The 14,722-nt window shown below is 41.3% G+C and overlaps 1 protein-coding gene across 3 annotated transcripts in view; it reads left to right on the forward strand.

Moving 5' to 3' along the window:
- Positions 1 to 14,486, forward strand: part of clip2 (CAP-GLY domain containing linker protein 2) — a 29,963-nt gene extending 15,477 nt beyond the window's left edge. The window contains exons 6-17 of one of the 3 annotated variants that reach the window (XM_080013694.1): positions 26 to 223; positions 586 to 689; positions 2,248 to 2,308; positions 6,543 to 6,908; positions 7,842 to 8,417; positions 8,503 to 8,557; positions 8,898 to 8,981; positions 9,264 to 9,420; positions 9,948 to 10,107; positions 10,635 to 10,826; positions 11,023 to 11,080; positions 13,323 to 14,486. In XM_080013694.1, the coding sequence (XP_079869820.1) occupies positions 26 to 223; positions 586 to 689; positions 2,248 to 2,308; positions 6,543 to 6,908; positions 7,842 to 8,417; positions 8,503 to 8,557; positions 8,898 to 8,981; positions 9,264 to 9,420; positions 9,948 to 10,107; positions 10,635 to 10,826; positions 11,023 to 11,080; positions 13,323 to 13,348 (2,037 nt within the window). In that variant the 3' untranslated portion in view covers positions 13,349 to 14,486. The remainder of the gene's footprint in view (positions 1 to 25; positions 224 to 585; positions 690 to 2,247; positions 2,309 to 6,542; positions 6,909 to 7,841; positions 8,418 to 8,502; positions 8,558 to 8,897; positions 8,982 to 9,263; positions 9,421 to 9,947; positions 10,108 to 10,634; positions 10,827 to 11,022; positions 11,081 to 13,322) is intronic. The other 2 variants (XM_080013695.1, XM_080013696.1) reach the window with 2 other exon arrangements.
- Positions 14,487 to 14,722: the final 236 nt, after the last annotated feature.

Consider the following 14,722-nt stretch of genomic DNA (forward strand, 5'->3'; position numbering starts at 1 on the left):
CACCGCACCCTACCCCCTTCTCCAGCTGACAGAGACGTCCTCTCGCTACGCCCGTAAGATCTCGGGCACCACGGCACTGCAGGAGGCGCTGAAAGAGAAGCAGCAGCACATCGAGCAGCTGCTGGTCGAGCGCGACCTGGAGCGTGCCGAGATGGGCAAGGCCAACAGCCACATCTGCCAGGTGGAGAAGGAGTTCAGTGGCCTCAAGGCCCAGCACACACAGGTATGTGGTGGGGAAGGAGTTGTCGTTGAATCAAAGAATTTAAAGGTAACTGCTAGGGACAGCTGGGCATGATGGTTGATATTTTAATGATAAAATATGGTTCAATCATATTAATTTTAATTTTGATCGAGGATGATATTTCATTCGATAATTTGAAACAAAACATTTTCAAATTGTGGGAAAAAATATCAAATTGACCAACTCTATGCATTGCCCAGCATCAGTCTCCCGTGTTTCTTAGAGTGTTGAGTTTGACTGTTGATGATTGTGTGTGAGTTCTATAAATTCAGCAGAAACCTGTTTATATTTTCATGTGACGATATGCTTTGACACAAACGCATTTCTTGTTTCTTGTACTGTAGTACGTCTCAGAAAACGAGAGCACCCTCCAGCAGGTCAAAACTTTACTGGCCAGCGCGCAGAAAGACAAAGTGGAACTGGCCAATCAGCTCGAAGAGGAGAAAAGGTATGCAGGGGAGAATATAGACTGAATCATCATTGACTGAAAACCTGAAACAGAAATATTTTTTGAAAAGTTCTATTTTTAAAGACTTAAATTATATCCTTTTTTTGTGGTCATTTTCCAAGTCCATTCCATTCCATTTGCTTTCATGCAGTTCTTCATATTCTACAGAGAAATAGTCCTGTAACTTTTTAAATCAGACATGATAAAGTAGGAGCTGTGTGTCTACTCTTAAATGAATTTCAATCATGGAACAATCTGCCACAAAATTGCTAAATTGATCAGATCATCAGATCATGTCAAATATCGGCCCTTCAAATTGCTATATTTGAAGGGCAATGTTCACATATTAAAAGGAAAAGAAAAGCTTTGTTCCTCTACTTGCTTATATACAAGACACTGTCCCAAGAGTATTCAATGGACGAAAATAATCCTCCTTTCCAATCAATTATCCACGTACAAACCATTGGTATTAGTTGTGAATTATGTGGAGAGAGCTCTAATGACTATGCAGGTTATTTCAGTTATTTTAGATCCCTTAGATCTAGGCTGCGATCAATAGCCATCAATATTATCTAACCTTTCTAGTGGCGCGCAGACAATACAATAACCAGCAGCTCACTTCCTCCTTCTCCGGCAGGCTACAGGCCCCCGCTCTCTGTTTACAGTGGTATCCACAGCCAAACTTCTTTTGTCCTGAATCTGTTTGCTATCTATACAGACCTGTTAAAGTGTTTTTTTTAGAGCGGCTTTTCCCTTTTCACCTAGGCTATTTTGTTTAAAAAAAATGTTTATATATTTTTATATATTATTTTCTTTGTCTTTTACCTTTTTTGATATTTTATTTTATTAGCACCTCTTCTCCACTGCATTAGTTATTTGTTTTTTGGTCTTACCCATATGGTCAGGCAGAAAAACAGCAGATCTTTCCCTCAAATGGAAGTGAAATAAGCAAAACGCTTACCTTAGCCAATTTTTTTCCGATCTGCAAGAGGCTCGCCGCCCCAACGACACCGGTGCCTGGAGGCGCAGGAATGTCCTCCTTTTTGCTGTTTTTCCAATCCTGTTCGTGACGCCAATCTGTGGTGGGAAAAAAAAATCACCCTTGAGAAGAGGTTCTTTAATTTAAGATCATTTATTGAGTTTGTCTCTGCAGAAGACAAGACTGTCTAAATACACAGATAATTGCCATTTTATAATATCTAGCTGTGGAGTGTGTCCTTGGCTCAACATTCCAACAATTCATCTGATTAAATAGTACTTTTTACCAGACTCACTTATCGCTTGGGAGCGGCATTGATGTTAAATCAATAAAGTTAAATTGATGAACGCTACGCTCAGTGCACTATTTCAATCGCAAAAACAATGTGTTGTTCTAAGTTCTGTGACCTTTCCACTACAATACGTATCATTCCAGCAAGAGTAGGAGCTGCCTGTTAGCTCACAGTCATGCACATACTACCTTTGCTGTGATACAAGCAACATAGTATTTCGTATTTAGAACTGCCGTGGGTGCCAAACTGATCTGTCGTCTTTCTCTTCCTCTGTGCCTGCCCCCTAGGAAAGTGGAGGACCTCCAGTTCAGAGTGGAGGAGGAGTCCATCACCAAAGGAGACCTAGAGGTATTATGTCCGCACGCATCACAGCAACAACCCCGGTTGAATAATGAGAAAAGTTTGGGCTGATGATGTGAGCCCACAAACCAGCCGATCAAGGTCAGCGCCTTAGGCTCTGGCCGCGGTTGATCGTCTATGACCGCGCGCGTCCAAGAACCTTTTATGTCATATGAAAAGACAAGGGCTCAAGAGCCGCGCAAATTCCAGCGGTGTAGTATGTTCAGAAACAAGAACTAAACTTGAGAATGTACCCACACTGCCCTTTTTGGAAGTGGATTTCAGTGGAGTATAGGTCTGGAATTTCACAAGTCTATGTAAGTTCATTCTACACTCTTTTCTTATTCCTTTAAAGTTTTTACCTATTTGTCCATCTTTCTATCAATCTATTTATCCATCTATCTATCTATCTATCTATCTATCTATCTATCTATCTATCTATCTATCTATCTATCTATCTATCTATCTATCTATCTATCTATCTATCTATCTATCTATCTATGTATCTATCTATCTATCTATCTACGTATCTATCTATCTATCTATCTATCTATCTATCTATCTATCTATCTATCTATCTATCTATCTACGTATCTATCTATCTATCTATCTACATATCTATCTATCTATCTATCTATCTATCTATCTACGTATCTATCTATCTATCTATCATCCATCCATCTATCTATCTATCTATCTATCTATCTATCTATCTATCTATCTATCTATCTATCTATCTATCTATCTATCTATCTATCTATCTATCTATCTATCTGTCTGTCTCTTTATCTATCCATCCATCTATCTATCTGTCTATCTATCCATCCATCCATCCATCCATCCATCCATCTATCGATCTGTCTATCTATCAATCTATCTATCCATCCATCCATCCATATATCTATCTATCTATATAAATATATCTATCTAGGTGTCTGTCTACATTTTTATTTCGTGTCAGTTAATAATTACTCCTATATTGTAAGTGTTATTGATAGAATTAAAACTCAAAACCTAACTTATGAAACAATAAATTAATAAATTACTTCTCTTTCCTAAGATTAAGAAATCAATTTTTTGATGTTGAACAGCCAACGATACCTTGAATCCCAAACTCTTAAGTATAGCTGTTTCTGATGTGGTAGTCCAGTGCTGCACTGCATGGAATCCGTATTAAGGAGAATTAAAATAATACCAGTTAAGCGCCTCTGCTCTGTCTATCTGTAGAGGAAGGTAGAAAATCAGTTTTTAATGAAGTGCAAGCCTCAATGTATTTTTTGTCGAGTTGGCGTCTTGACTAAAATAAACAACCGAAGCTGGACCATCGACAACTACACGGTTTTTCAGTACTTCTGTTGTTTTGTGGTTTGTATCATTTATTCTATATCTCCTTTCAGTCTGTGTATGGCTCTCTCTCTCTCTCTCTCTCTCTCTCTCTCTCTCTCTCTCTCTCTCTCTCTCTCTCTCTCTGTCTACTCTCTCTCTCTCTCTCTCTCTCTCTCTCTCTCTCTCTCTCTCTCTCTGTCTACTCTCTCTCTCTCTCTCTCTCTCTCTCTCTCTCTCTCTCTCTCTCTCTCTCTCTCTCTCCGTTGAGTCTTTGCTCTGTTTTCTCTTCTCTTCTACAACTTTATCTTTCTCCTTCACTCTTCCCCCTTTCCTTCCGTAGACTCAGACAAAATTGGAGCACGCCCATATGCATCAGCTCGAGCAGAGTCTGCTGCTCGAAAAGTCGCGAGTAGAGACGCTCCAGAATGAATTAGAGAAGAAAAGGGTAAACCGTGAGCCCTCTGCCTGTAGCCACGGCCTTTTTCACTATTTAGTTTTACATTTTTCATCTCCATTTTTTTGGCTTTTTGTATTTTCTTAGCTTGTTTTTGTTTGTTTTCTGGGTTCCAGTTCTACATGTGTAACAACCTGATGCTTCTTTTTTCAAATCTTTTTACTTGCTCAAATTGCCATAGATTAATAGTAAGTAATAGATAGTAATAAGGAGAAGCTTAAAAAAAGTACTTTTACCTTTCTTTGTAGCAAGGTGTGAATCGGGTTGAACTTGAACTAGGTTTCTAATGGGGAGCCTGGTTAATGTGGTTGGGAAACCAATGGGTAAGCACAGCTCAACAAAGGAGAAATTCATATAAATAGAAGGAATTATATATCACAATTCACAAATATATACTGTATATATGATTGTGGCGGTCTCGCCACCACACGCCACCCAAGTGATGTGCTCAGGGACCTCCGGCACAGAGACACAGACGACTGGGGGTTGTGAAGACCAGTTTATGAGATGAGGCGAGGCGGAATTAGCCAGGAGCAGATGGAACACGTCATGACAGAGGGCTCCCATCTTGACTGAGTGTGTGGACGGGGTTTTTAACCCTGATGCTCATTAGCCCAACCGACAAGCATCAGGTATGGCTACTCAAGCCACCCCATCCACCACAATGATACAATAAATAAAAATATTCATGGAAAAAAGACAATCACAAAATATGCGTTACAATTTTAAAATGCAAAAAAAACAGAAACATAAATATAGACATTGCAGTTCCAGATGGTAATTGTTTTGTAAAGTTCTGTGAATTGGCCTTTTTAAAATAATGTATAATTATGTGAGGAACAGGATTCAGTAGGATTGAACCAAAAAAAGTAATTCAGATTACTTACTTACTTACTTATGCGGTCTACACTCGAGCAGGATATAATCCCCATAGTACAACTTAAAAAAAACGTTTTTGTAAACAAAAAGAGGCCTTCTTTTTGCCAACAGGGAAGATGCAATCGTGATGCAGTTTCCTTGAGGTTGGGTAAGAGAACCAAGGTGACAACCATTTGACCCTTTGACCTGTGTCTTTGACGCTCTGCTAATTCATCTAAACTCTCGACTCGAACTCGATCTCCGACATGGTCGAGGGCGTTAACCTTGCCTCGGCAATCTTTTGCTCGTGTGTGTCATCTCGCAGTCTGGCCATTTCTTCTCTTGTCAATCAGCTCGCAGCACAGAGGTCTAGGATCGTTTGCCCTGGACGTTCAAATTAACATCTCTCCTGTGTGAGCGCTGCGTGACGGTCCGATTTCTCTCTTTTGCCTTTTACAGCCGTTTGATCTATAGGTCGCCATGAGATTTGCTGTTGGCTTTTTTTTTTTCTCTTTTTTTTTTTTGCTTGGCTGCTTCTAGACAATCACAGACTCACTTTCCTTTCCTCTCCAAGTCTCTTCTTTGGCTTCTTTGCACATTAAGTGATCTCCAGTAATATTTGGGACAGTGACACATTGTTTGCTGCTTTGGCTTAGGACACGTTGACCAAGACGCATGGGAGTTTTCAGCCATATTGGATGTACCCCATCTATCCAAACCTTTATCTGAGCTGCTGGTCAAGCTCACCAGCTTTTATATAATGTAATGATTTTATGTTGATGGATCATGTAGTGAGTTAATGAGATCAGATAATCATAGGTTTTTCTTTTCAATAGGGTTCTACTGTACAGAGCTTGGACTTTTGGTCCTGGAACTACAGATCGAATCCCATAAAATGTAGATAATTCCACAGCTATAGTTTTGGATAGCTACAAATGCATCAAATGAACAATATGGATGAATACATTATATAAGTAAGCTTCTGCATTTTGTGCTGCAGTTTTTTTTTTTGTGGTGATTTTACATTTTCAAGAGAAAATGTTGTAGTTCTATAGCTTATTTGATATGTGTGGGGCGTGGTTAAGCTGCAGCTGCAGGCGGTAACGCGGCTCCCTTCCCGCGGCCGTGCAGCTTTCACGACTCGGCCGATTCAGGACAGCTGTGCGTCCGCGGGAATGAAGCTACCGTCTGCAGCCGCAGCTTAACCACGCCATGTGTATCATTTCATCACCCTAGATCGAAAGTAAGCAGCACAGCAGGGAGCCAAAATATCAAACAATATGCCGCCATACAGATATTTAAGACCTCCATAATGTTTTGATCTCTGCCTTTGACTGCTTAATAGTTTACAGGCCTGGCTTGTGTGTTTCTGGTTGTCTTGTTTCTTGACGCCTGATTTCAGCGCATAAACTTTCAATATTTCTGAGTGGGATGCTGCTTGTTGATTGACCTCATTTCTCCTTTGGAATGCCACCATTCTCATAGATGAGTTCTCTCACCTGATCTGTGAATAAGGTCTTTGATATAGCGGGGCTGACGTCATTTCTGCCGCAGCAATGAGGGCATGAGCCTCTTCATAATGACTGGTACCACGTCTCTCACCAGCAAACCACGGTGGAGGAAAAGAGCCGCATCATGCAGCTCGAAGAAGAGCTGGCACTGAGAAGAGCCGACATCGAGAGCCTCCAGGCTCAGCTCCGAGAGCCCGACGTCGGCGTGGACATTTGCCTGGGGTCGGGCGTCCAAACGGAGGCGGTCCTCCTCCGTGAGCAGATGCTCTCAGCGGGCCGCGAGCACCGCAAGGAGAGCAGCGAGCTCAAGCTGAAGTGCGAGGCGGCCGTGTCGGCCAGCCAGCAGGAGGTGCAGGGGCTGAAGATGCTGGTGGAGAAGCAGAACCAGGAGATCGGCGAGCTGAGGCAGAAGATCCAGCAGGCCACCAAGGAAAACATGGAGATGATGGACAGCTGGAAGGTAGCACAGAGTGTTAAGACCAAGCTCAATCAAATACAATCAATTCTTCCAATACTGGAGACTAGGGATGTCCACGGGTGATGCACTGTTTTATTTCTTAATTGTCGACCAGCTGGTCGGTCCGAATGACAAATTGACAGTAACATCACAGTCAGTTTATACAATAACACTGATAAGTGTAACCTTATTTCTATCGCCCCTTTCATACATGACATGTTACTCAAAATGCTTGACATTGAAAATTACATTGCATTTACAAAGTGGAATAATAAAATAATTAAAACAATGAAATAACTTAAAAACACGGTAAGATTAAGCATTCCTCTGCAAATTATTTTTTTATTTTAATGGTGTCTTGGATTTTACTTTCGCGACACCCAAAATGCACAAAATAAAAAACAGTAACTTAACATGAGGTTAATTGTGCTGTAGCAATATAACATAACATATAGTTAATTATTCAATATATATTAACAGCAAGCATGAATTGCGCATTCAGAGGAATAAAAAATATATTTAAAAGGGGGCAAAACAACCGCTACAAGCCCAAAGTCTGAGTAATGGATATGAGAAATAGTAAGTCTGAAACACATTTCATTTATATTGAGGCAGGCCTTGGTTTGATAAATTATAGTGCGAAATGTGTTATTATCACTTTGTGGAGATAGATGTGTATATATGTTATTTCTTGTTATTACTTTCTTTCTTTCTGTTTTTCATTTTTATTTCTTTCTTGACTGCTGCAACACCTGAATTTCCATTATCTTTTCATATCTTATTTCAAACAGTCAACACATATCCTCACAAACATTTGAATGAGTATTATTGTTGCTGATCCCGAACGAAAAGCGGTACTTACAGCATTTACATTACTGAATTTCTGAATTAATAGTGTCATCTTATCTTTAGTTTGCATCTTTCTTCCTATGACAGGCCAAACTGGACACATTGGTCAGTGACCACCAGCGTTCCCTGGAGGAGCTGAAAGCCTCGCTGATCGGTGACCACGCCGGCCAGGCGCAGGACCCACAGGAGCTGCGGGCAGCTCTGGAGACCCTCAAGACAGAGCACCAGCTGGAGGTGGAGAACCTCAAGGCCCGGCACAAGCTCGAAGCGGCCATCCTCTCCAAAGAGCACGAGGACCTCAGCGTGCGGCTCCAGGACGCCAAGCAGCAGCAGGTGGAGCTTGGCCCGGCGTCGAGGAGCCAGGCGGAGGTCAAGGCGAGCAGCAGGGACATCACGGAGCTCAGCGACACCGTCGAGAAGCTGCAGAAGGCCGAGCGGAGGCTGGCGGATCTGGAGCAGATCCGGCGAGAGCAGGACGGCGTCCAGGAGGAGCTGAGGGAGAGGCTGGAGCTGTCGGAGAAGAAGATGAGCGACTACCAGGCCCTGCTGAAGGCTCAGGCCGAGAGCAGGGAGGAGATCCAAACCCTGGAGGAGAAGCTGAGGGTGACTGCCAACAGGCTCCAGGCCATCCAGGCCGACCGATACACCTCCCCCGACGCAAACGTGAGTAGCCGGGAATGAATTACTACATTTTTTATTGCTCTTGAGTCATTACAGCTTTGAACATATTTATTTCTTTCCCGTTTAGGTCATTCAGGACAATGAGCTTTCTGATGAAAAGACACGAAGACAGAACATCGAAGGTAGCGATGTTTACCGAGCTTCTAATTGGGCACTATTAACATTTTAATGAGTATTCACTGAAATTAGCTTAAAATGTGAATGTGCTAAAAAAGTGATTTGTGTAAGAAAACACCAAGGTGGGAAATGGAATAGGGCATTTTTATTGCGTATATTTGCAGCTGAAAGTCCTGAGCGCATAACCACTAAAGATACATTATTCCTTGCGATGCTACGGATGAGAAATGTGTTTTTTCATTATGTGATCCAAGTGAAAGTTTTCCTTTGGTTTATTACTTGGTTGTCATGGTTTGGTTGCTTGACCTTTCTCCAAATCATGAAATTGTTTTTGTTTCTTTCCAGAAACAATGGAGAAATTGATGAAAAGGGAAAAAGAGGTCTCTACCCTCACTTCACAGGTCGATGCCCTTAAATCACAGATCACTGGTAAATTCAATTTCCAGTTCAAGAGCACATCCGTGTCGGCACAAAGTCCGACTTTTCTTTTCTTTTCAGAAATATTCCTTGGCCACGATGTATTACATAAAACAAAATACCTTCTAGGGTTGAGTGGTTTGCAGATCATATAAAACCGAGGTTTCAGTGATGAAACCCTGATAAAATAATCTGCCATCCTGGAGTTATAAGAGTTAAAGGATAGGTTGGTAAATATAGTTGAAAATCCAATCATTTGAAAAATAACAAGGCGTTCTTTTGACCTCAAACCAGCAATAGAGGGCAAAGTGCGCTCAGCGGAAAAGAGGACGGAAGCCCTCACCAAGGACAAGCTGCGCCTAGAGGCAGAACTCGAGTCAATGACTAAGAAGTCCCATGATGCATCTGGGCAGCTGGTCATCATCAGCCAGGAGTTGCTGAAGAAAGAAAGGTAAGTGGAGGTCAGGTAGACATTGATTCTCTGTACGTGTCCCTGTTAAGGTCGTGTTGTTTGTTGACAGGGTTTGTAGTAAAAGTTCATCATTTAACACGTGCCACCGACACACATTACTACAACATATTCAGGCCATTGCCTCGCCACGTCATATGATTATCATTTAACAAGCAGAATGCAAGAAAGATGTGGCTTCGGATGAGATGAGGCGTCGGCGGCGTTGGACGGTGATTAAGTACCAACGGCCAATAAGATGTCGGCTCTCATCACGTTTCTTTCTCAAAGACTTTCACATCGTCGTGCCCGGTACCACTCTCTTTTATGGTGTGTTTGGGTGAAAGCGGGGTCAGAAAAACGTTTCACTAGAATGTGCTCACATCCAGGGGCTCACATCCAGGTGTGAGTGCATATGTTAGGAAGAGGGATCAGATAATGCTCAGCGTTAATTGGGTGACTGAATTCAATCCAATATATCTATGTGGTTTATTATATGTTTGTTTGTTCCTGCTCCCGGTCACACCCAGGAGCCTGAACGAGCTGCGGGTTCTGCTCCTGGATTCCCACCGCCACTCGCGGGACATGGAAAGGGACCTTGGCCGAGACGTGCACAAGGCGGAGTGGAAGGTCAAGGAGCAGACGCTCCAGGACGACATCAAAACCCTACGGGAGAAGCTGCTCCTGTTGGTGAGTGGAGTTCAGTCTGGGCGGGGCGGGCGATAGTCCTCGCTTTGGAACGACAGAAAATAATTATAAATAATAGGTTGCCACAGGTTGGAACTCGGTGAGTTTGTTCAAACTGAATTTTCCGCTGGGAATAGCGTGATATTATTTGAATAATTCTTTGAAGAATTTAAGGCTGGGCAAAATATGAATCATTTATTTTCTTGATAATTATAAAGGGTTTCAGACATTGATATTTATCGATAATGATCATCTGTTTATAGGTTGCAAATGCCCATTAATCCCATGGGCGTTCATCACATTGAACTACATGGTACTTGTGTATTCTAACAGACCAAAACCTCAAGTTTTCAAGGAAATATGAACTCTCTGGCGTCGCCATGATGAAGTTGAGCTCTCACCTTCTCATCGGTGTTCATTCTGATGACCAAATCGCACATCACAATGTGACAAAATCTTCATTTCGTGATACCGCTAAAAGCATATTAGGTATCTGCCAGATAACAGATGTCTTCTTTAACGCTCCACAGGGGGACAGGGATCGCTCCTCCCCGGACCACCGACGCTTCTCCATGCTGGATCCGTCGGCCTTGGACTCTGAGGTGACCCGGCTCCGCCAGCGGCTGCTCAGCACCGAGGACGCCCTGCGGAACGCCCTGGAACACAACCAGCACGTGGACCAGCTGGTCCAGGCCATGCGCCGGCGCCCCGAAAAAAGCCCGGTAATCCCTCCCCACCCAACCACACACACACACACACACACACACACACACACACACACACACACACACACACACACACACACACACACACACACGCACACACACACACACACACGTACATATAAATAACTTAAAAATAACTTTTGTTTTGCCGTGCACCGAATGGAATAACACATTTGATGGTGATGTTTTTCAGATTCATGGGGCAAATTCAGCGAATGGGATTCATCAGCAGGATTTAACTCAAGATGTTGGTATTCTGTCATTGTAATCACTCTGTGTTTTGAAGCACGACATACTACACACTTCATTTTTAAATTTCCCCTTAAAACATCGTTTTTACCATGAGGCCTTTTTACATCATTTCCTTGTTATCTTTTAATTCGATTTAAATGTTTCACTGTCATCATCATCATGATTTGATTTTTACCTAGAATTTACTTTACTGTAAATAGGATTGTTTTTATTACAGACCTGCCAACCTGCACGCATTTTGTGTACCAACCATGCAATTCTCAGTCAAAATACACAAGTACGAAATGCCAGCTGAAACTACGCAAAAAAAAAATATATATATATATATATATATATATATATAAATAGATATATATATATTATTGTAATTTAATTATGGAAATCAATCAATCAATACAAAACAGTACTGTACATTTATTGGGTATTTTAACTACATACCTGGGATTGGACCAGATGCTGCGACCTGCGCTTCTGTAAGCCCTCCCTCTCCTCTCACTCACTGAACATCCACTGATACGCAGCACTGAGCGCGGCGGTACTTTATTATCCACCGACGCTGCATTGCTAAGGTAAAATGGGAAGTGGCGGAGTAATAAGCACAAAATGTGACCGTAATGTTAACATATAAAGCGTTGGTAATAGAGATGCACCGATCGATCGGCCGCTTTTCAGCTCGATTGGCCATGACCGTTGACCGGCCAATCAGATATTTTCAGATTCTGTGCTGGTCAAATTTACATGGTGCTGATGTACTTGTAAAAATGCTCCAATACTCAAATCCAATGCGACCAAAATGTAATGTAGTTGACGCTCAAAAAAGAGAGCGAAAGAAAGAAAATGCCGGTTGTTTGGAGGTATTTCAAGGTAAACGAAGATTATGTGACAATATTCCAATATTGTGCAGACTGCGTTTCTATCGCTGTTACTACAGCGGAGCATCTGCTCTGATGGTTCCTAGTGCACGAGCTCCGATCATGATGAAAAAAGACTCTTTTTTGAAGACTCGGTTCTGGACGAGTCACTCAGTAAAACGAGTCGTTCCAGTTGATTCAGTTGGTTTAATCCACGGTGATTTCCAGTGAACAAGAGTGAGAAGAGTCGGTCATTTATTATTATTACTTTTTTTTGTCAATGATTGCAATTTATTTTGGAAAGCAAGTACAATATAAAATGTAATAAATGTATGTATTTGCACTTCAAAGTGAGAGAGACTTTCATTTAAAGTTTGAACTGGACATTTCCATGTTAGTTATATGTTGCATCCCACTAAAACTCAGTGAGAGTTAAAGGTTGCATTATACTGAAACTTGGTGACCATTTCCATTTTATTGGAACTCAGTGACCGTTGCATGTTGTATTTTCTTTTATTGGAACAAAATGAGAATGAATGAGAGTGAGAAGAGTCGGCCATTTATTATTTAGTTGTTTGTTTGTTTGTTTGTTTGTTTGTTTATTTATTTGTTTATTTAATTTTTGCAATGCAATGAATGGCAAGTACCATATAAATATAATAGAAAGGTATTTATTCACTTCATAGTGAATGTTCTATTATTGTATTGTTACATAGTGAATAATGAACAATAATAAACACACAGTGTCAATCAACCATCTCACTAATGTGGTAACTGAGAATTGCAGTGGTAGTCCGTATGTGCAGCTGTTCTGTCACGTGAGCGGGATCAGATCACATGATGTATTTGTCATTGACATACAGAAGATATACCCAATGAGACCAAAATTATACTTAATACAATTTTGATTTTGAAATATTTTTGAAATATAATTAAACTCAAAATGATCCGACGATAATGTCAACGTTTTTGAATAGTCAATGTTTCATTATGAACATACAATCGATTGAAAATCGGAATCGGCAGGTCGGAATCGGCGATCGGAACCGGCCAAGAAAGTTGCAGATCACTGCATCTCTAGCTGGTAAAAAATGTTCGGTAACTTTACGAGATGGTGCATTTCAAGGGTTTCATCCTCATGAGGTGAATATGTATACTGTATATAGTTAGCCGTAGTGGCTGGCATACGGTGTGATATTCCTCGTTACGAGACAGCTACGGTGTGAAGGACGCCACACAGACTCCCTGTTACACTGTTGTGGTACTCAGAATATTTTCCTATGGTTGGCAGGTCTGTTATTAGTTATTAGTTATGAGATATTAGTTATTATATTATTAGTTGTAGTAGTATAAGAGATATATTTATTAACTCACCTTTGTGTCTTTCTAGCAACAACACTGATACAAGAAACATGATCCGTGTCGAGAAAGAGAGAAACTTGAAATGGGACGGACCCGGTACCTTTTGTAAGAAGACAAGTAAAACAGGAAGCCGACGCGGTGGAGGCCTGGCGATTTTTTTCGATACCAAACCAACGATTCCTCTATCTCAAGTGAATTTACACGTTGTTCCCCAAGGCACCTATTAGCCGTTCGTAAAAGAAAAGTTCAATGTACGATGAAATATGGGCGGGGAATGGACCTAGAAGTGGAAAGATATTATCAATCAAACTTTGGAGCACATGGGTAAAGTCGGGATGCGAGACTCCCACGATTTGGATTTAGAGAGCGAAACAGACGGCAGAATACGATACAAAGAACAAGTGAAGATTTTTTTGTTTTGTTTTGTTTATTTATTGCTTATACTTTGCTACTTCTGCTCTGTAACAACGCTCATTTTTGATCACTACGTCCATCCCTCATGCCGCGGGCTGCATCACTGAGAAAGAGGCTCGAACGAAACCCTGATGTTAACGAAACAGGGAGCTTTTCGCTGTATCCAGTTCTGGCCTTGTGCATCTATGAAACGAAAAGTGTGAATTATTCTGTAATTCATTCTTCATTCTATAAAATTCAATCCGTTACCATTGTACTTCTGAGCTATGAGTGATAATCGCTTTATTTTATTTTCTGGATTTTCTGGAGTATTGGTGGTGGTCATGTGTCCACACCCTTATATTAAAGAGACGGTGGAGTGTACGAAAGCGACTCTTATTTGACACTGAACATAACACACCCAGATGCTCGATGATGACTTGACCGTTTCTATTGTAAGGGCTGCAGGAGAAACTAAACCTGAAACACTCTTTCCCTTTTGCCTCTTGCCTCAGTTCGTCATCGGGGAACCATTTGCCAAAATGCTATGGAAACATACAGTTTATACTGTAGGTCTTCTACATGTTGTTACTGTATATCCAACTAATCCAACAAACTCAACTAGCAGATCCTAACTGTAGTCCGTACTTCTTCTCGCTTCACCTGAACATTATACTACAGAGGAAGTAGAGTCAGATGTTTCATTGTCAAAAAAGTGTAGGATGGGCCCTGATCAGAAAGGATGGTCTTCCATTTTTTTCATTGGATACTTTCTATGTCCTTTTCTGGTGCAGGATTCGTACCCTTGATTATTGCTGCAATGATTTCAGAGATTGAGTCATTAAATATTAACAATGTGGGTAAAATGCTTGTAGTTGCTTTATTTCACACACTGGTTCACCTTGCTACATGTTTAATGTAGCAGATGTAAAAGTAACAGATTACTTTACGTACCGACCACATAAGCCAACAAATGTATTTGACGTCATTCATAATCTTTTGCTCACAAAGTGAAACCTGCAGGACACCTGGCAA

The sequence above is a fragment of the Zeus faber genome (genome assembly GCF_960531495.2).
Source record: "Zeus faber genome assembly, chromosome: 14".
NCBI lineage: Eukaryota > Metazoa > Chordata > Actinopteri > Zeiformes > Zeidae > Zeus > Zeus faber.